At 65.5% G+C, this 19,402-nt stretch overlaps 6 protein-coding genes across 6 annotated transcripts; 3 read left to right on the forward strand and 3 right to left on the reverse strand.

The window, feature by feature from the left end:
• Positions 1-256: 256 nt before the first annotated feature.
• MNEG_3101 (hypothetical protein) lies at positions 257-1,517 on the reverse strand (the record flags this gene model as incomplete). The annotated part of the gene is made up of 5 exons (XM_014048419.1): positions 257-479; positions 738-848; positions 1,041-1,096; positions 1,306-1,377; positions 1,506-1,517. The coding sequence occupies 5 exons, from the start codon at positions 1,515-1,517 to the stop codon at positions 257-259; spliced, it is 474 nt and encodes a 157-aa protein (XP_013903873.1).
• A 370-nt stretch (positions 1,518-1,887) lies between these two features.
• Positions 1,888-4,492, forward strand: MNEG_3102 (hypothetical protein; the record flags this gene model as incomplete). The annotated part of the gene is made up of 7 exons (XM_014048420.1): positions 1,888-1,963; positions 2,183-2,298; positions 2,609-2,803; positions 2,989-3,111; positions 3,426-3,629; positions 3,874-4,005; positions 4,214-4,492. The coding sequence occupies 7 exons, from the start codon at positions 1,888-1,890 to the stop codon at positions 4,490-4,492; spliced, it is 1,125 nt and encodes a 374-aa protein (XP_013903874.1).
• A 1,435-nt stretch (positions 4,493-5,927) lies between these two features.
• MNEG_3103 (hypothetical protein) lies at positions 5,928-6,389 on the forward strand (the record flags this gene model as incomplete). The annotated part of the gene is made up of 1 exon (XM_014048421.1): positions 5,928-6,389. One exon carries the CDS (start codon positions 5,928-5,930, stop codon positions 6,387-6,389), a length of 462 nt encoding a protein of 153 aa, XP_013903875.1.
• Positions 6,390-6,791: 402 nt separating this feature from the next.
• Positions 6,792-9,325, forward strand: MNEG_3104 (L-aspartate oxidase; the record flags this gene model as incomplete). The annotated part of the gene is made up of 4 exons (XM_014048422.1): positions 6,792-7,073; positions 7,432-7,542; positions 7,750-7,975; positions 8,289-9,325. The coding sequence occupies 4 exons, from the start codon at positions 6,792-6,794 to the stop codon at positions 9,323-9,325; spliced, it is 1,656 nt and encodes a 551-aa protein (XP_013903876.1).
• A 1,524-nt stretch (positions 9,326-10,849) lies between these two features.
• MNEG_3105 (hypothetical protein) lies at positions 10,850-13,564 on the reverse strand (the record flags this gene model as incomplete). The annotated part of the gene is made up of 6 exons (XM_014048423.1): positions 10,850-11,011; positions 11,320-11,429; positions 11,697-11,804; positions 12,204-12,319; positions 12,672-12,839; positions 13,197-13,564. The coding sequence occupies 6 exons, from the start codon at positions 13,562-13,564 to the stop codon at positions 10,850-10,852; spliced, it is 1,032 nt and encodes a 343-aa protein (XP_013903877.1).
• A 1,574-nt stretch (positions 13,565-15,138) lies between these two features.
• On the reverse strand, positions 15,139-19,274 carry MNEG_3106 (Heat shock protein 83; the record flags this gene model as incomplete). Its single annotated transcript, XM_014048424.1, has 9 exons — positions 15,139-15,291; positions 15,623-15,739; positions 16,310-16,399; positions 16,709-16,879; positions 17,229-17,426; positions 17,791-17,934; positions 18,388-18,472; positions 18,695-18,794; positions 19,148-19,274. The coding sequence occupies 9 exons, from the start codon at positions 19,272-19,274 to the stop codon at positions 15,139-15,141; spliced, it is 1,185 nt and encodes a 394-aa protein (XP_013903878.1).
• Positions 19,275-19,402: the final 128 nt, after the last annotated feature.

Here is a 19,402-nt window from a genome sequence, read left to right on the forward strand (position 1 = left end):
TAACTCTGTAACTGACAGACCAACCTTGCAGGTCAGCGCGCACAACTCCAACGACGCCTTTGTTACAAGAGTGGGAGATCCCTTGTTGAGTACTGTCAAGCCGATTTGAGGGCCAATATCAGCAAGTTGTCACACGGCAGGCCAGTATGCACACAAAAATGGGCACTGCAAATCGTCAACGCGTCCTTCACAACACCGATGCAACGCCAACATCAACAGCAAACCAGACAAGGCAGCCCCTGTACTGCCAACTTTGTCACTTCTTCCCCTTCTTGTCCGGCTCCTTTTTGCCCCCTTTCTTTGACGCCGCCGGCTCCTTGAGCTCAGCTGGCAGCAGGTGCTCCGGGATTGGCTCCCCCGCCGCCAGCAGCCTCCGGACCTCGTCGGCCAGCTGCCGCTGCTCCTCCTGACGCGCGGCGTCCGCCTCCTGCGCGGCCACCGCGGCGCGGATCGCGTCCGCCTCGAAGCAGTGGCGGTACCTGCTGGGGCGCCGCAGCGGCGTTGTGGGCGGTGGGTAGCGCAGCGTTATGGCATATGGATGCTTCCTATTTGCCAGTGCGACTTGTGGTTGTGAAAGTCGACATCAACTGACCTCCCACTCCCACCAGGAGCCGCGGTCATGGCTTGCATCTACGGCACATGTTGTCATACCACAAGCAAGGCTGCCGAGCACGCATACTGGGCCAGGCGAGGCTACCACCTAGCACTAACAAAGCCTGTGCCGGCCATCCGCGCACCCGAGCGCGCTGAGGCTGCCTGCCGTCTGCCTGGGCTCCAATGGGGCCTCATGTCCCGCATCGTACCGCACCCAGACGCGGCCGCTGTCCTTGTCCGAGGGGTCCTCATACCTATTGGCCGATTCAGGAGAGGTTGACGTGTTTGGCACATGCCAGGCGCAGCTGTGCAACAACAGGTGCGAGCGCATTGGCGACGGGAACCTGGGGCCGTGGCTGCACGCCCATCCAGCAGTGTTCCCACAAAGGTGCAAGCAACAGCTGCCAAGGCCGTGCGCTGCAGTGCCCCCGCACTGCCCCGCGCACCTGACTCCGAGCACCGTGCCGCTGAGCCCAAGGGGCGTCCTCACGAGCTCGTTGTGCTGCAACATGTGCAGCAGCAAGTGGCGCGGGGGGTCATGGGCAGGGGTTTGCCCTTGGCGTTGAGGGCACTCCGACGCTATCCAGCTAACAGCTAGCTTATGGTTGCTGCTAATTCGGATACAGGTCAACACACGCACACAATAGTCACAAGGCAGGAGCCATGGCTATGGAGTGAAAAAGCGACTGCGCTGCCTTGACATGCACGCACCCGCAGCCCGAACGCTGCGAGCGCTTCTGGGCTGGTGTCGTATGCCGCTGCCTTCGCCGCCTTTCCGCCGCCCTACGTGCAGTACTTGTGAGCGTGACGCGCAAGCTGCTGGCAGCATGCAAAACAAACGCCACGTGTCAGTGTGTGCGTGCATCAACAGCAGCAAGGCGCCGCAGCACATGTAGCAGCACCACATCCACCTTCTTGCCCATCGTGTGCATCACTTATGATTCCAGAGCTACGGCTACTTGTACAGCTCTGTAGCCTGCTGGTACGGTATATTAGTATTGGCGGGCGAGTTGACTTGTGCGACCGTTCGGGATCTCCGGGTTGGTAGGTCTGGAAATGATAATCGTGATATCGACAACATCTCTGTGAGTGCGTGGGTGGTGCAGTGCCGGGGCAGGGATCAAATGAGGCTGGTGCCGCGGGATCAGGCCACACCGCAGTGCCCCGTCCTCGATCCGGCACCGCGAATGGAATTTTTTGGATGTCTATTCGACTTACAAAGCTTGCTGTAGCTGTCGAACGCCACACACGGGCCTTCCGCTGTACCTCACGAGCAGATCCAGCTGGGCATCAATGGCTGTGCGCATGCGTGCCGTGAATGTGCAGGCTGTGGCCAAGCCGCACAGGGCTTCCGTGAAGGCTCCTGTCGGTGAGCTCCTGCCAACCGATGATACTTGTGGGGCGCTGCCGGCAACCAACAGCGCTCCGAGCCAATCCCGGGTGCCCACGACAATGATCGCCACCTATCCAAAAGATCAGAGCGCCTTCTAGCGGCTGAGATTGCATACGTGCACGTCGGTCGCCGGGGGCGTCCATCCCGCCAAAATCGCGCTCTTGCTGGCATGGCGCTCTACCGTCGTCCGCACAGCCAGGAACCTGGCTTTTGGCCTTGCTGCCTCAACGCTGGTTGCACAGCCGGCGCGTGCCGAGGATGCCGTGGATGCTGTGGATGCCACTGTCTCGGCGGTGACCGAAGTGGTCAAGGTGGGCGCTCGCTGCGCAGGGCGCATGCGGCACGCCGTGCGGGCTGTGTGTCTGGCGGCGGGCTGACACAGAGGCGCGCCGCCACAGCGGGCCAGGGGCGTGGCAGGCTGATGGCAAGCCGGCCTGGAAAGAGCCCGCAAGGCCGTGGCCAGGCCGCTGCCACTGCGCAGGCCTGGCAATGCATCCGCCGCAAAGAGCCGCACGCCATGTGCTAGCCAGCACCTTGAGAGGTGCTTGTCTCGCAAGGGGAGTTCCTCCCGAACACCGCCCACCAGACCCCTCCCTGCCCCCTCTCCGGCGCCCTGGCCAGGCCGGCGGCTCCGCCGTGCGCAGCGGCATCGACCTTTTGGGCAGCGCCGCCCAGGCCTTGAAGGAGGGCTACGACGTGGCGTCCCCCTACATCCAGCAGGGGGTCGAGGCCGTGACACCCGCGGTCAAGGAGGCGGTCAAGGTCACCAGCGAGGTCGCGGGGCCGGCCATCAACAAGGCCGTCCCGATCGTGCAGGTGCGCAATCCGCACGATGGGGGGATGCTGGTCATCCGGCGGCCGCAGATGGCCGTAGCGCGTCAAGGTACTCTTGCACGCGGGCGGGGCTGAGTTTGAGGAGGTGGTGCCACCAGCTTCATGTCGGTGGGGTAACCTTCGGGCCTCGGCCTCTCAGCCTGCCAGCGCCTGCGGCCACGGTCCAGGACACTCTGACTGGCGTGGTCAAGTCCAGCGGCGTCGACTTGGACGCGGTCGCCAAGACGGGCGCCAACGTCGCGAAGACCGCGACCGACGGCGCCGTCGCGGCCAAGCCCGTGCTCGAGCAGGTGCGGAGGAGCAGGGCGGCGCGGCGCAGGTGGCGTTCACCGGCGCCCCCGCTTGTTGGGCCCTACTTTTCCAAAATCGTCAGGGCAGAGGGTGCATACATGCACGCTGACTTGTGCACATGTGCGCTTGTGCACAAGCACATGTGTGTGCGCGCGCGAACACACACACACACACACTCATCCACACACATACACACACACATGTGCACGCACACACATGTGCACGCACGTGCGCGTCCGCACACACATCCCTCCCCCTTCGTTCGCAAAATGACACACATCCACACAAACACGCCCCCCTGGATACGGTACAGATCCTGAGCTTCCTCTCGTCGTCCTCCCCTGTTGAGCTGGCCGAGTACGGCCTGGGGGCCGTCGCCCTCTACCTGCTGTCCCCCCTGCTGCTGGGCGGCCTGCTGGGCGGCATCCGCGGCTACGCCGGCGACATCACCGCGGTGCAGGCGCTGGAGGCCATAAATGGCGACAGCAACGCCGTCATCGTCGACATCCGCACGCCGGTGCGCGCGCACGCCCGCGCGCGCGCGTGCGCCGCGCGGCCGTACCCGGCGGCGTCGCTGGGGCTGGGGCCCGCTTGTACAGGCGCGCTCGGCGCGCCCCCTTGATACGCGTGCATCTCGCAGCGGTTGCCTCCAAATCCCTGCGGGAGAGTGATGAGCACGTGAGGTTGGGGATGCATCACAGTGGGGAGGCGGGCCGGCTGAGGGAGTGGCTGCACCCGCTCCGCCGCTGTCCCCTGTGCAGAAGGAGAAGGAGACGAGCGGCATCCCCGACGTCCCCGGCGGCGGCAACAAGCTGGTCGCCGTGGAGTACGCCACCATCGAGGACAAGAAGCTGCGCGGCTCCCTGCGCGATGCTGGCTTCATTGAGGCGCAGGTGGGCGGGGCGTAGGGCTACGGGCTGGGGCTGCTGGCTTGCGGCTCGCCACAAGAGCCGGGGTGCTCTGCGTGCCAGTGTGTGCGGCATCTCTATCTGCAGTACCCCCACACAAACACACACGCGCGCGCGCGCACACGCACAAACATACACACTCCAATCACCTCGGTCACAAACACACACGGACACACATCTCCCCCGGCCTCAGGTCACCGCAATCCAGATCGCGTCCCTCAAGCGCCTGGGCCGAGGCTCCAAGGTCCTCCTGCTGGACCGCACCGGCTCCACCGCCAAGACCGTCGCCAAGGAGCTCTCCAAGCGCGGCTTCGGCCGCGTGTACGTCATCGACGGCGGCTTTGACGGCCGCAACGGCTGGGTCGGCAGCAAGCTGCTGGTCAAGCCCGACGCGGGCGCGGGGCTGCAGCCGCTGCCCAACATCACGCGCACCATCACCTCGCGCCGCGGCCTGCCCGCCCCCTCGAAGTGAGGGGACCTGCGCGAGGGGGGGGGCAGAGTGAAAGGGGGGTCGTTAGGGCGCGGGCGCTGCTGGCGCTGGCCTGGCCGGGCACCGACGCCGGGGTGGAGCGACAGGGGTAGGCCAGGGTGTTGAGGGAAGGCGCAAAGCCCGCGCCGACTGAACGGCCGCAGCAACACGTGTCATCTTGTGGATGCGGGCTCCGTGCGGGTCGGCTGGGGGTGTCATGTTTTGAGGCCAGGCGTGTGGGACGTGAGGCGCGATATTCTGCTGAGAAGCAGGCGAGAGGGCAGCCTTTTGTGCTTTTGAGAGCCCGCCTTCGAGGGCGCAGCGGCTTGTCCGTGGGCGCTAGGGCACACGTTGAACATGCGCGCTGTGGGGGCGGGCGGCAGCGGGTCTGTGCGTTACATTATCAGCGCCCCGCCTGCCACCTCACCCGGCTGGAGGGCACAGTCACGTGTGCCGTTGGCGCAGTGCTTGCGCGATGGGGCAGGGGCGCCTGCATCTGCGGGATGCACGCGCCCCTTGAGTGTGCTGTGCCCTTGACGTTCCTGCTTGCCACAGCTTGGTGAGATATGCCGCAAAGTTTTGCCCATGCCTAACACAGCAACACACAGGAGTGGCACGCGCAGGTTGCGCGATCCAACACAACACCACCACAAAACACAACACCTGCGATGGGGCGACACTTGAGATTGGCTGGCTGTACTTTCTTCGCGGTAGTACAATGCTCATGATCACCAAACAGCATGTAATCACGGTCTGTGCCTGAGATGTCCTTTGACGTTGGGGCCGTGGGCTGCAGAGCGTCAGCTGTGTGACGAGTCAGGCGCCAAGATCCAGCGTGGTGCACCTGGCGCCTGACATGATATGCACCAGCATGGTGCACAACTTCAGCCATTGAATTTCACATGTAGAGAAGCCAACTTGATGCACAGAGGAGCAGGACAGTCACATGTAGTACAGTACAGGGTTTGGCTGGCTGTGCCAGGTCGGCGGCAGCAGCAGTCGAGCCTGCCTCTCTCGCACCCGCCTGACTTCGCTTCAGCGTTGTTTACGATGATCCTTCGCTTGTTTTGGTATGTTCCGTTCGTTGATCGTTCCCGTACTTGTTGCCCAACCAGGCTGCGTGTGCTTCGCGCAGCGCCCCGCTGCTCCTTCCACTGCCCCTGACAGGCTATCTGCACATAGCATACGTCCTCGGCGCGCTCTCTGTGTCACGGCCTGCCCCACAGCGCAGCGCGGCGCCGCATGCTCATGCTCTTGTAGCCTTCATCGTCTGAGGCTGCGACCATGTTGGCCAAGCGCCTTTGGGCCTGGAACAAGAAGTACCCTGTGCAGCTCTTGGTTGCGTAAATAGCCTCTAGACACCCCTAGACAGCACCACGACGTCCCACCAGCGCACCGCCGCCCAGCCGCCCACGGACTGCCCAGCGCGCCGCCCAGCATGGCGACCCTCGCCAGGCGCCCTTGCGCAGCCGTCGCCGTCGCACGCCGCCCCTCCGCCCCCTCGGCGCCCACCTTCCGCGGCGCTCGCCGCCCGGCCGCCACCCCCGCCTCGGCCCGCCCCGCCTCGGCCCGCGCTGCCGTGCGCCGCGGCGGCGCCGCACCTCGCGCAGACCGCGACGCCGGTGCACGAAGCGCCAGCCCTGCCGCAGCCCCGACCGCCGGGCCCGCCGTCCGCCAGTTCGACTTCGTCGTGATCGGCTCTGGCATCGCGGGCCTGTCCTACGCCCTGAAAGTGGCCCCCTACGGCAAGGTGGCAGTGATCACGAAGGACGGCGCCGGCGAGGGCTGCACGCGCTACGCGCAGGGCGGCGTGTGCGCCGTGCTGGACCCCCTCGACTCGATCGAGCAGCACGTGCACGACACCATGGTGGCAGGAGCCTTTCTGAACGACCCCAAGTGAGCGCTCTTTCCTGGATTGCATGTGCTGCATGGCGCCTGTGGTGGATGTGGGGGCCTCCGCATGCGGCGCAGCTGCTGGCGGTCACAGTGGGCAAAGAGCAGATGTTCGCCCTTCTTTCAGCGTGCCACAGCTGCTGCTGTTGCTGCCGCTGCTGCTGCCACTGCCGGTTCTGCTGCTACTGCTGCTACTGCTGCTGCTGCCACTGCTGCCGCTGCTACGGCTGCCACTGCACCATGGCATGTTGGTGCATGCCAAGTGCCTTTACACTCGCTCCTCTTTATGTGCACATGCATGCAGTTGCCGGGCGGTTTGCGCAGCATGCGCAAGCGCCATGCAACCACCCCCCACTTCACAGCCCCACCAGACAAGCACCTGCTCGTAAACCTAGCTGCAACCAACTTGATGTATCCCTGCCACTTCCACCATAAAAGGGCCGTCGACGTGGTGTGCCGCCACGGCCCCGCGCGCGTGCTCGAGCTGGTGCAGCTCGGCGCAGACTTCACGCGCAACCGCGACGGCTCCCTGCACCTCACGCGCGAGGGCGGCCACAGCGGCCGCCGCATCGTGCACGCGGCCGACCTGACCGGCGCAGAGATCGAGCGCGCGCTGCTGGCGGCGGCGCGGGCGACGGGGAATGTTGAGTTTTTCGAGCACCACCTGGCGGTGGACTTGGTCACGGATGAGGTGGGCCGTGCAGCCGAGTTTTGGCGTTGAGTATGTGCTGGTTGGGGCCCTGGGACCACGAGCTGACTATGTGCTGGTTGGGGCCCTGGGACCACGGGCGACAGGGGGTGGGTGCCGTGGTGTGTGCGTGTGTGTATGTGTGTGTGTGTGGGGGGGGGGGCGTATGCCCGCGCGCCAAGACAAGCGGCGATAGGCAGTGAGAGGGTAAGCCGACTCGCTGATTGCAGCTGCATCTGGCCTCTGGCAAAGCCGCCGTACGCGCAGCCGCATGCTCGCATGCTCCCGGCAGCCAGTCGTGCTTGCGCCCCATCTCCAACACCCACCCTGGCGCCCGCCCCCACCAAACCATCGCCCCCAGGTGGGCGGCGCCCCGCACTGCTTTGGCGTTGACGTGCTGGACACGCGCAGCAACACCGCGTGCCGCTTCCTCTCCCTCGCCACCATGCTGGCCAGCGGCGGCGCGGGGCAGGTGCGCGCCGGCCGCGCGGCGGCGGCAGAGCCCAGGGCCCCCGGCGAGGAATGGTGCTTCACAGAAGCTCTGCAAGACTTTACTGTGTTTCCACCATCCCACCACGAAACTTATCAGTGCCATTTCATCCCCAAATACTCCTTTGTGCCAACCTCACTCACTCCCGGCCCTCGGTGTGCATCGCTGCCCGCCCCCGCGCGCCCCCAGGTGTACCCCAACACCACCAACCCCCACGTCGCGACGGGGGACGGCATCGCCATGGCGTACCGCGCGGGGGCGGCCGTGTCTAACATGGAGTTTGTGCAGTTCCACCCGACGGCCCTGTTCTCAAAGAAGGGGGCCGGCGGCGGCGGCGGCGGTGGCGAGGCGGGGCGGGTGTTTCTTATCAGCGAGGCGGTGCGCGGCGAGGGCGGCGTGCTGCTCAACTCCCGCGGTGGGTGCGGGCTGAGCGCCAGTGTGTGTTTGGGGGGCAGTCAGGGCGTGAGCTCCGGTTGGCAGCGCGGCTGGGGCGGCGGGTGACGAGTGTGGCGCGCCGCAGGGTGCTGCGCCCTCATGCGCTGCGCCGCGCGCCGGCTCGCTGGGCGGACAGCCGGTTGGGGATTTGCTCGGGTGCACGTGTCGCTGCCCATCTCTTGGCGCAGCGGCGCCTCCAAACGGTTGCACGGCGCGACCCTGAAAATCGCCCTGCCCCGCCCTTCCTGCTCAATCTATAACTTGAAATCTGATAACACTCCCCACGGCCGCAGGCGAGCGCTTTATGGCGTCATATGACGACCGGCTTGAGCTGGCGCCCCGCGACGTGGTGGCGCGCGCGATCCAGGACCAGATGATGAGTCATGCATCAGATCACGTGTGGCTGGACATCAGCCACAAGCCGGCGCGCGACGTGCTGTCGCACTTCCCAAACATAGCGGCGCGCTGCAAGGAGGACGGGATCGACATCACGAGGGACCCCATTCCTGTGCTGCCCGCGCAGCACTACACGTGCGGCGGCGTCGCGACGGGCCTCCGCGGCGAGACGGGGGTGCAGGGCCTCTACGCGTGCGGCGAGGTCGCGTGCAGCGGCCTGCACGGCGCCAACAGGCTGGCGTCCAACTCGCTGCTGGAGGGGCTGGTGTTTGCGGACCGCGCGGCGGGGCCGAGCGTCGCGCACGCGGAGTATGCGCTCCGCCACTGCGGGGGCGAGCTCCGCCGCGCCGCAACGGCGGCGCCAGCGGGCGCTGGCGCGGCGGCGGCGGCTGCGACGGCGCCCGCGGAGTGGGCGGCCGGCCGGCGCGGGGAGCTGCAGGCGCTGATGTGGCGCGCGGCGGGCATCGTGCGGCGCGAGGCGGCGCTCGCGGCGGCGCTCGCGCGTGTGGAGGAGCTGTCAGCCGAGGCTGCGGCCGCCGCGGCGCGCCACGGCGTGTCGGCGCCGCTGGTGGAGCTGTCCAACCTGCTGACGTGCGCCAGGCTGATCCTGTCGTGCGCGCTGCAGCGCAAGGAGAGCCGCGGGGGCCACTTCTCCCCCGACTACCCGGGGCTCGACCCAGAGGCGCGCCCCTCCCTCGTCGCGCTCCCGCCGCGCCGCGTGGGGACGAACGGCGGCGTGGGCCAGGGCGCCGGGGATGACGCCCGCACAGGCGCGGGCGCGGGCGCCGGCGCGCGCGGCGCGGCCGGCGGCGGTGCGCCGGGGAGCCCGAAGAAGAGGGCGAAGCGGCCGGCCGCCGCGCCGGCGCCAGCGGCGCAGAGGGAGGCGGCGCACAGGGAGATGGCTGTGCGCTCGACGCCGCGCGACCAGGAGTGAAGGGGGCAGGGGCCTGGAGGGCCTGGGGGGCAGATACGCCCTCGCCTTGTGGCTGACAGGGAAAGAGGGCCGATTTATCAGGATGATGCTTGCGTGTTTGACGCTGTGAGGGTGGCAGCACTGACCAAAGGCAGGGAGATGGAACTGTGGGGGTTGGGTTTTCGGAGGGAGCGACGGCCACTGCCGCTGCTTACGACTCTTGTGCGCGCATCTGCGTCCTTTGCTGCGCGCACCACTTCTTGTGGTCGCACGCCAGGGCGCCACGACTTGAGCCACGCCTAGAGGCTGGCTGGCGGTTGCGTCATGACCTCCACTGGCGCCTATCAAAGGTGTCGATGCCAGCGTCCCGCAGGTCACCAGGGCGGGGAGGCGGCGGCCCCGTGGCCCTCGGCCGACCTGCCCGCTGTCACAATGGGGCCCGTCGCTCCTGCAAGCAGAGGCTCCGGCCGCACTTCGGCGCCGTGGTCCGGTCGGTGCGGGGGCCCTTGCCGCCGCCGTTTGGGCAGCATTGTTGGGGTTGTTGATCGGCGGGGTGTTTCCTCTTGTAACACGATTTGTCAAGCTTGGTTTCACTGCTGTCAGGGCAAGAAGCTTGCAGCGGCTTCAGGCACGACAGGGCAGGGCGGTCGCCAAAGTGTAAGTGTGCCGAAATCCACTAGCTTGCGTGCGGCAGGGATGGGCTGAGGCCTGGCGGAGGAAAATCGCTTGCGGGTGGGCGCGCGCGCTGCCCATAAGCCAACGCAGACTGCTGTTATTGATGCGGGCCTGCAGGTGCGGTGCACGTGGCGAGGATGCTATTGTGTGTGGTTTGTGGAGGCTGGATGCTTTAGAGACGCCATGCACCCAACTAACTGATGTTTTGCACCGTTTATAAGCTCGTCATCAGGCCCACAAAAAGCTTACACAATGGCACACAACTGCCCAGTTACAAAATATGTACAGTCAAGCAGGCAGACGAGCAGGACGCGGAGCTGGCAGCCTCCCAACCACCAGTATTGCCCTGGCATGCTTGCGTGCATAAGCTTGGCGGTGGCGAAGCGATGGATGTTCACAAAATGGGGTGAATTGTAGCAAGAGCGGTCGAGGCAGAGGCGGTTATGTGCTCAGTGGCACATTGAAGATGCAGGGCGGGGGGTGGCTGTACAACATGCATTGGCAAAGCGCAATTGGTTTGCCGTGTCTAGGTAGAGACTAGGACCTGCCAAAATTAGGAGGTAGCTTTTGGCCAAATCGCCAAAATGATCGATTGGTTCTTCTGCTGCATGCCTATTTCGATGTCAGAAAAGGCAGCTCGTCAAGCAAAAACTCCAGGGATATATATCCACCTGCAGAGAAACTTGCCACAAGCAGAGTTGGCCGCATCCTGCATCAGCCGTCAAGTAGCGCTTGAAACAGCGCCACAACACCCTTCAGGTAACAGGCTGCGCAAGTAATAGCACATGAGAGGTGCAAGCGCCAGTTCGCGTGCCCTGGCCAAAAGGGGCCCAGCACCAAGAAGCCAGTTTTGGACCAGCACCCCTCTATCTACAGGGCGGTCAGCACGCGCAGAACGTCGGCCGAGAGGTCCGGCCAGTCATCGTCAGAGCTGCGCTTGCGGAAGAGGACGCCGGCGATGAGGTACATCCCAGAGCGCTCGGAGTAGAAGGCCTCGCCGCGGCGCTTCATCTCTGATATCCATTGCCGCACCTGGTGACACGTGCACGCGGGTACAGGCGGTTTGGAGATGTCAGAATTGCCGCATGGATGCACAGTTCAATGCAGGGGCCCGAGCGCGTGCCGGGGATGTGCCGGTGACCGCCAGCATGCACGTTGTGTGGTGTGCTGCCTGCAGCTGGCGCGCGCCAGCAAGAGAGGACGTTTGCTTCCCAGCAAACAACTAGAACCGTAACAAGCTCGGCGGGGGGGGGGCCTGAAATTGGGGGCGGCTCGTCCTCGACGTGCAGCTCAAGGGCAGGGGTGAGTGGCAAAGCCGCCTGGCGTGGCATGCGGCGCACCTCTGGCTGCGACGAGTAGGTGCCGAAGGGCAGGGGCCAGGCGGAGAAGTCGTACACGCCGTATCCCTCCTTGGCGGCGTGGCGCAGGACAGACACCGGGTTGGAGTAGGCTGCGGAACGATGAGGGCGTGGGCGAGGGCACACCAGGGGACAAGTGGCAAAGTCGCAGGTCAGCCAGGGGTTGGGCGAGCGTGAGAATAAATCGTCGCACCAATGGGTGTATACTTGAGAAACATTTACAATGGGACATACTGTGCTGGTGCTGCTCTCACAACCTCCCCTCTGTTGGCGCATAGGCGACAAATGCCCTGTCACTCCCAGAGGAATGATGCACCTGCTTAGACGAGCCCGTCACCCCCCCCCCAGGCCCTGCCCACCAGACACGAGCATCATGGCGCGCGGGAAGCCCAGGGACAGCAGCTGCCGCGTGAGCTCCGCCCCGTCCCTGCCGCCGTACAGGGCCGGCATCAGCAGGCCCTCGGGGTCTGGGGGGGGGGGGGGTAGGCAGAAGGCAACACCAAGGAGGGAGATGAGGCAGAAGAAGGGATGAGATTGGAGACCATATGCTTTAAAGTGCGGGCATGCAGGCTGCACGCTCCACGCCTGTGCCGCGGCCCCACTGCGCCGAGCATCGTTTTGCAAGCGAGGGCGGCCAACCGCAACATTTGAAAAAACCAGCGTCGCCATGGGCATCACAAAACAGCAACGCGCTGATGTGGCGAGAACGACGCGCAGGCGCCCGGGAACGGCACAGCCGCTCACTCACACGTGCGGCCCTGCACTCTTCTCGCAATCAAATTCAGACAAGATAGAGTGCAGACCGACCCCGTCGCAGCGCTGCGGGCGACGCGCAGCCGCCCTGCAGCAGGTCCTGCCGCACGCACCTCGGGCCGGCAGGTAGGGCGGGTTACTAATGAGGCAGCTGGAGTCGTCCTCTGGGCTGAGCGCCTCAAGGTGGCTGGCGGCGCCCTCGAAAAAGCAGCCTGTGCGGACCTCATACCTTTGGATGTTATCAGGTGCGCGCGCACAAGAGAGGGGGGAGGGAGTGCGGGTGTGTGTATGTGAGGTGGGGGGGGGGTCAGCTGCTATGATGGGAGAGTGTGATAGCCAAGGGGTACTTTGGGGGAGGCCGCGGGCGCGAGCGCCCTGGGGGCTATGAAGCCCGACAGGGACGGGACTCGTGGACGCTGGAGAGGGGCGTGCTCAGCGGCCACAGGCAGCGGGGCCGGCTGGACGGTTCGCGAGCACGGCTGTACTTCCAACCGACGAGGCATGGAAGGAGCTGACGGCAAGCAGGCCGACCGCGACCACTGCGCAGCGGCCGCGGCGCCTCGCGCGCAGCGCAGCCACACCTGCTGCCGAGGCCAAACTGCTGGGCGCGGCTCCTGGCGACCTGCGCCGCCGACGCGTTGAGCTCAAACGCGGTGCATGCGCCGTCATAGGGCGTCTTGAGCAGCGCAGAGATCACGGGGGCCCCGTCACCCGCCCCAAACTCCACAACGGTCTCTGGGGCGTCGGGCCTGTGGTGGGGTGAGCGATGAGAAAATGAGGCGGGCGGTGAGAGCGGGCGGGTGCGGACCAAGCGGGGGCGAGGGCGCGTGCGCGATGCGAGCGTTGTGGAGGGCATTGTCAGCAGCCTGACGGTCGCTGCTGCTTCGACCGCGGAGGCGAGGGGCCGGTCCATGCACGGGACGGCGAGGGCCGGCTGCGAGCGAAACGCCAGCAGGTAGTCCTAGTCAGCATGGCGGTTTCCGCCACCCAGGGGGGCTCGCGGCTCTCCTGCACCGCTTGGGCCCCCGCCCACTGCGACCGCGGCGCCCGCCAGCCGCGGCCCGCCAGTTACTGCCGCACCCCCGCCCGCCCTCCCTTGGCCACACCTGCCGAAAACGAGCTTCTCGAGAGCCTGAGAGTAGCAGCTCGACTCCTCGGGGCACACGAACACCTCGTCGGGCGCATACACAGGCAGCAGAGTCGTCTTGCTGGCGCCGCCCGCGGGCGCCTGCTGCTGTGCCGCCGCCTCGTCGCCCTTGGCGGGCCGCGCCTTCCCATTGGCCTGGGGTTCGAGCGTCGCGGCGGGGGCACCTCCCAAGTAAGACAGCAGCTGGGCCGGATGGGGGCTGGGCGCGGGGCCGGAGGCGCCGTTGCCGTTGCTGCCGGCGCGGGGGGGCGGGGGCGCGGCGCGGCGCGGGGGGGCGCGCACGTGGCGGGCGCCCGCGGGCTGGTGCACGCTGGAGGAGACACGCATCCTTGCTATTTGGCAGGCGTGCGGAATTCAAAATTTGATAAATATGTCTTTGAAGAATTGTGCTGTGTGGCAAATGTGGGTTTGAGCGTGAATTGGGAGGGTTTGAAGCAGGCGTGGCGGCCGCTGACGTAACGCACTGTCACGCACAAGCCGCGAGTCACTGGGTACAAAAGGACGATCCTGAGCCACACATCCTTTGCACCCCTGAAATTCTCTGTGCCATTACCAGCAGTTGAATGCCGCCGGCCGCTGCGGCAAAGTCGACGGCTGGCTGCAAGCATGCACATCTTGAGTGACGGCGTGGGCACGCAAGGCATGAAGGCAGTGGAGCTGGGCAGGGGTGAGACGCGCGTGGGCCGTGCCAAAAATCGGGATCTGTACGATTAGCTTGTTGCTTGAAACATGCATTCGGGCTGATGGTGGCAGCGAGGGCTGAACATCAGGACGCGGATTGAACAATCCGGCCTGTCCCGCCGCACCAGAGGATTGCAATTGCTCAAAATCTCTGCTTTTCTTGTGTTTCCGAGCGTGCTGATCCGGTTGTGTCGCGGCCCTGTGCGACACCAACCACTGTTCACGCTCCACGTCAGCAACCGACCCGGACGCCGCAAGACAACAGTGCCCCGCCCCGTCTCAACAACTGAGAATTTGAATGCTACAAGGCGATGATCCAAATCACTTGACAACTGCCGTACGCCCCAAATGCAAACTGAGCTGTCCAGCTCGAATTGATGTTACACGCAGTGGTGATCCCTCAACCTTACTGTCCCTGGCCTGCGTTGCATGCTGCACTGCGACTGTCTGGCGTCTGGTCATCTGCTGCTTCCCTGTTCCCTTCCACATCCAGTCCCGCGCCAGCCAGCAAGCCAGATAGGCAGAAGGGCTCTGCATCAAAAGATCTGTGGGCCCCATTACAGCATATGTGCAGGGAAGAGGAGGGGCAAGTGCAGCTGGCCAGCAGCTCAAATGGGGTCGCCACGGCAGGAACAGGGCTCGTATAAAATGGGTCAGGGGCAACTCTCTCAGCTCCCTGTGGCGGGCTCTGCGCGATACCGCCCCCTGCTGCTGCTTCGCTGAAACCTGTGGGGCAATCGCCCCACAGATTTGAGGAGGGGGACAAAAAGACGTGCGGCTCGGGGGCGAGCGCTGGGGAAGAACAGGGGTAAATAGACATTGACAAACAGCTCATACAAACAAGCGACGAGCACAGCAACACATTGGGATCCAAAAGATCGATCCTGCCTTTGACAAGGCCTCGGCTGCCGCCGCCGCCGCCCACGGGCGCGGCTTGGGACCCCGCAGTGGCCAACAGCTGCACAAGAGTCAAGGCTTCGGCGAGGGGGCAGGGCCGGCCGATGGCGGGGCCCGGCGCGTCGCAGCACCGCCCCCGGCGTGTGCGACCCGGCTTCTAGCGAGCGAAGGGCTGCCTCACCCCGCCGCGCCCCCCCGTCCTAAGTTGCGCCCGTCGAGCACCCACGCCACGAATTCATGCACGAGGCCTCGTGCACAGAGCCACATGTGGGTGTGCTCATCACCGGGAGCGGCGTAGCGAAGCACGGCGCACAACCGACGCCTCACTTCTTGCCCCAGGGGTCGTTGGGGTCGCTGCTGACAACCTCGGCCTCCACTGGCTCCGCCGTCCCGCTGCTGGCCGAGGTTGAGGGCGCCGAGGTGTCGTCGTCCGGCAGGGCGTCGCTGCCAATGGCGAAGTTCATCAGGGTGAAGACCTGGGAGGTTGAGGGGGGGTCGTGGTGGGGTTAAAACAGTTGGTTGGAGGGGCAGGAAAAAGGGGGAGGAGGCGCGTGTGCAGACGTGGTGGGTGTGGGTGAGACCGACAAGGCTGCGATTGACCGAGGTGCAGCCCGCGCGACAGAGGGCAAGCCGGAGGGGCGCCGCCAAGCCTGACCCAAGGGATGGAGGCGCCCGCGGCCGGGGCCCGCTGGCAGACGGCAAAACAGCTAGAAGGCGCACACGCGGGGCACGCCCGGCGAGGGAGCAACCCCTCAAAGTCGTTGCCCCTGGGCCAGCCGACGATGCGACAGGGGGCTGGGGGCGCACCTTCTGGGCGTAGTCGCGGGGAGAGTCGAGGCTGAAGCCGCTGGTGAGGAGGGAGGTCTCGTAGAGCAGCACAGACAGGTCAGCAGCACGCGGCTTGTCGCCGTCCGCCAGCAGCACCTGCAGGGGGTGGTGACAGGGAGGGTATGATCAGGCGTGAAGCAATTGTGGTGATCGGTGTGGGCCATGGCCCAGCACACAAGGTGGGGGAGAACCAGGGGGCGCAACAAGCAAGGTCGAGACGACACGGTGACGCGCACGGGACACACATGGTTGCTGCCTCAGACATCCAAGGAAGGTTTCCACCGCAACAGCTCTCGAGCCCGGCGAAGGGCGAAAGCTCTAGACGGGCACTGCGAATGTTTTCTGAGAACGGCCCTATGCTGGAATCTTCATCAGGGGCAGCAACCACGCGCCTTGCTGGCCCAGCACCCTACCAGGCACCAAACTAGGCACAACACCTTCTTAAAAAACGTACGGACCTCACACCCTGTCACTCCAAGACACGTCCATCCCCTGTGTCACCAGCACAACCAACCAATTGCTTCTTCCGCCCCCAGAATAACAATGAAGACATGCTTTGCGGAAAAACAGTTTCGCATGACCACTCCGCTTGATCCAAACCACCTGCACGGACACACACAATTACGCGCACCCCAACGCGCGGTGTCAAGCAACACGCCCCCGTACCTTGATGCCCCTGACGATGTCATGATCCGGGTTGACCTCCAGAATCTTGCGGCCCCTCATGTACTCCATGGCGCGCGCATCACCCATGGCCTGGGGGGGGGGGTGTGAAGAGGGGGGATGCGAGGTGAGGCGTACGGCGCGAGGGGGTGCGAGGCCCGCCGACGCAGCGGGAGAAGGGGAATGGGCGGACGCGCCCCTGCAGGGCCCGCCGAGCCGTCCGCAGCCGGACGGGCCCGGGCTCAAGGGACATCGGTCCCAAACTGCACCATGTGAGGGCAGCGGCGCCGCAGTGCGCGGGCTCCGTCCCCTCGACCCAGGCTCGAAGCCGCCCCGCCAAAGGGGCGTCTGTCGCCGACTCAATCATCGCCGGCTGAACGACCAGATGGGGGCACCACCCACCTGGGTCTTCATGATGCGCTCCATGTTGGCGCTCCACCCAAACTTGGACGTCACCAGCGCGCAGGGCGAGTCCAGCAGGCGCGAGGACAGCACCACCTTCTCAACGCGCTCCCCCAGGGTCTCCTTCAGGAAGGCCGTCACGTCCTTGAACGAGCTCTCAAGCTCCTCCTTCTGCGGTTTGGGGGGTGGGGAGTCGGGGCAGTGGAGTCGTGTTGTGCGCTGTGTCGCGCCGTCGCCGATGCGAGGGTCTGATTGGGCATGTACCAGGGGGCCCCAAAGCGCTCGTTACACGGTGGGACGAGAACAACTTGGGGGCCACTCCTGAGAGTGTTGCTGGCCTGCATGCCCCGCGGCCAACGGGGCGAAAAGAGATCCCCATCCCCCCTCAGTCCGCACCCCCAGCCCAGCGCCAGCCGCCGCCCAGGGCGAGCACCCAAAACAGCAGCCACAGGGCATGCCCTTGGACGCCTGAACACTCGACGCCGACACAAAAACGACGCAAAGCAAAGCTTCCTCGCACCTTCTTGGCGTCCTCCTCCCCCTGCGGCAGGTCCAGCCCCTCCTTGGACACGTCCACCAGGTCCAGATCGTTGAACTTCCCGAGGTTGGTCACCACGGCCTCGTCGATGGCCTCCGTGAGGTACAGCACCTCGTAGCCGTCGGCAGCCAGCTTCTCAACAAAAGGCGCCGCAGCAGCCACCTCCACGCTGTCCGCGGCCTGCGGGGTCGAGGCGGGGATGGTGGTGTGTCAAGGGATAATCAATCGGGGGTAACAAGTGACATGCAGGGATGGCGGTCAAGACAGGGGGTGCCGGTGCTTGGTGGGGGAAGGGGGGCGCCGGGCGGCTCAGAGGGGGGGAGGGGCGGCGGCGTTTGGTGGCAGGGCCGGGATGAGGTGCGGCCGAGCAGGGGCGGCGGACCGGAGGGTGCTGGCTGGCGGGGGAAGGCGTCAACGACCGCCTGCCGGCGTCGTAGCACACGCGCGGTGCGCCTTGCGCTGTGCGCCGGGGGCGCGTCGCAGTTGCGTCTGTGCTTCAAAACACGTGGCGCCCTGAGCCCTGGCCGCAAAACCCTGGACCCACCATGTAGTAGATGCCCTTCTGTCCCTCCTTCATGCGGCTGACGTAGGCCTCCAGGCTGGTGGGGGCGTCCTCAGACTTGGAGCTGAAGAAGCGCAGCAGCTTGGCCAGGCGGGGGCGGTTGTCCTGGTCCTCGATGACACCGACCTTTGGGGGGGGGGTGGAGGGGGAGGGGCGATGAGCACTTGTTTAGGGGTCGAGGGTTTGGGGTTTTGATTTGGATGGGTGGATAAAAAGTGTGGTTTTACGGGAGGGCATGCGTCCGTGTGGGGGATGATTAGGGCTGGACGCCGGCTGGCCCATTTGAATTTGGCGATGCTTGATATACATCAAGGGGGGAGTGTGCAGGGATCAGAGAGGGGCAGGACAGAGGCGGCGTGTGTGCGCCTGCAACAAGGCCGGCGGCGCGCCCCCCAACCGTCAATGAAGCTGCTGGAGTGCGCGCGTGCCGAAGAGCTGCTGAATTGCACGCGTGCAGTCCAGCAGCTGCTCTTTCCTCAAAGCAGCCGCGCGCCCCAAGCCCCGGCCCACTCCCCCTCCCCAACACCCTCGGGGTGCCCCTGCGGCGCCCCCAGGATGCCCCTCCAGCGCAGCGCCCACCTTGAGGTTACGGCCAAAGCTCTCCCAGAAGGTCTTGTAGTCCTCACCCCCCTCCTTGGACGCCAGGTCATCCATCATCTCAAGGCTGGGGGGGAGAGGGGGGCGGGGCGCATGCCGTTGGCTGGGTGGTCACGAGGCGTACAAGCCAGCGGCCCCCCGCCGCCCCGCGAGGCCCGCGTGCGCGGCAGCAACAGCACGTCGTTTGAGGCGCTTGATCTCGCCCCCTCCCCCAACCCCAGCAAGCGTCCCTCCTCCTGCACTCCCCTCTACCCACCACCGCGCGCCGCCGCCCCCTGGGGCCCCTCACCTGCGGCGGATGAGCTGCTTGCGGATGACGCGCGTGATGCGGCTCTCCTGCAGGATCTCGCGGCTCACGTTCAGGGGCAGGTCGGACGAGTCAACCACACCTGGAGGGGGGTGGGGCGTTCCGGGGCCGGGGTTGGATTGCAGATTGTACATGGGGTGCCGCGGCCGTAGAGGGGGGAGGGGGGGTGCCACGAGGAGACGCTCTGCCGGGATCACTGTGGACCTGGCCACCAAAGGCGGCAGCGGCCACGCGCGGGCTGCACGAACAATCTTCTGCGCACCACCAGTTCGGACACAAGCCGCACAGTCATAGAGCTCCGGCTCCGACGAGCCGGTGAATGGCACAGGCAGGCCCGATGGCGGCCCCCAACTTGAATGCAGCGTCCACACCATCCACTCCCCCATCAAGCAAGCACATTACAAAACACCGAAACCGCCCCCGGCAACCCCTCACCCTTGACGAATGAAAGGTAGCGGGGCATGAGGTCCTCGTCGAACTCATCGCTGATGAAGACGCGCCTCACGTACAGCTTGATGGAGCGGCTCTTGGCGTTCCAGTTCTGCTGGTCAAAGGGCGCCATGCCCGGGATGAACAGGATCGAGGAGAACTCGATGGTGCCCTGGGGGGGGGAGGGTGGGTGGGTGGGGGGGGGGGAGTGAGAGGGGATGTGGGGCGGGCAGAGCGTGATGAGACAGGTCGTGACAGGGA

This window comes from Monoraphidium neglectum (genome assembly GCF_000611645.1).
Source record: "Monoraphidium neglectum strain SAG 48.87 unplaced genomic scaffold scaffold00376, whole genome shotgun sequence".
Lineage (NCBI taxonomy): Eukaryota > Viridiplantae > Chlorophyta > Chlorophyceae > Sphaeropleales > Selenastraceae > Monoraphidium > Monoraphidium neglectum.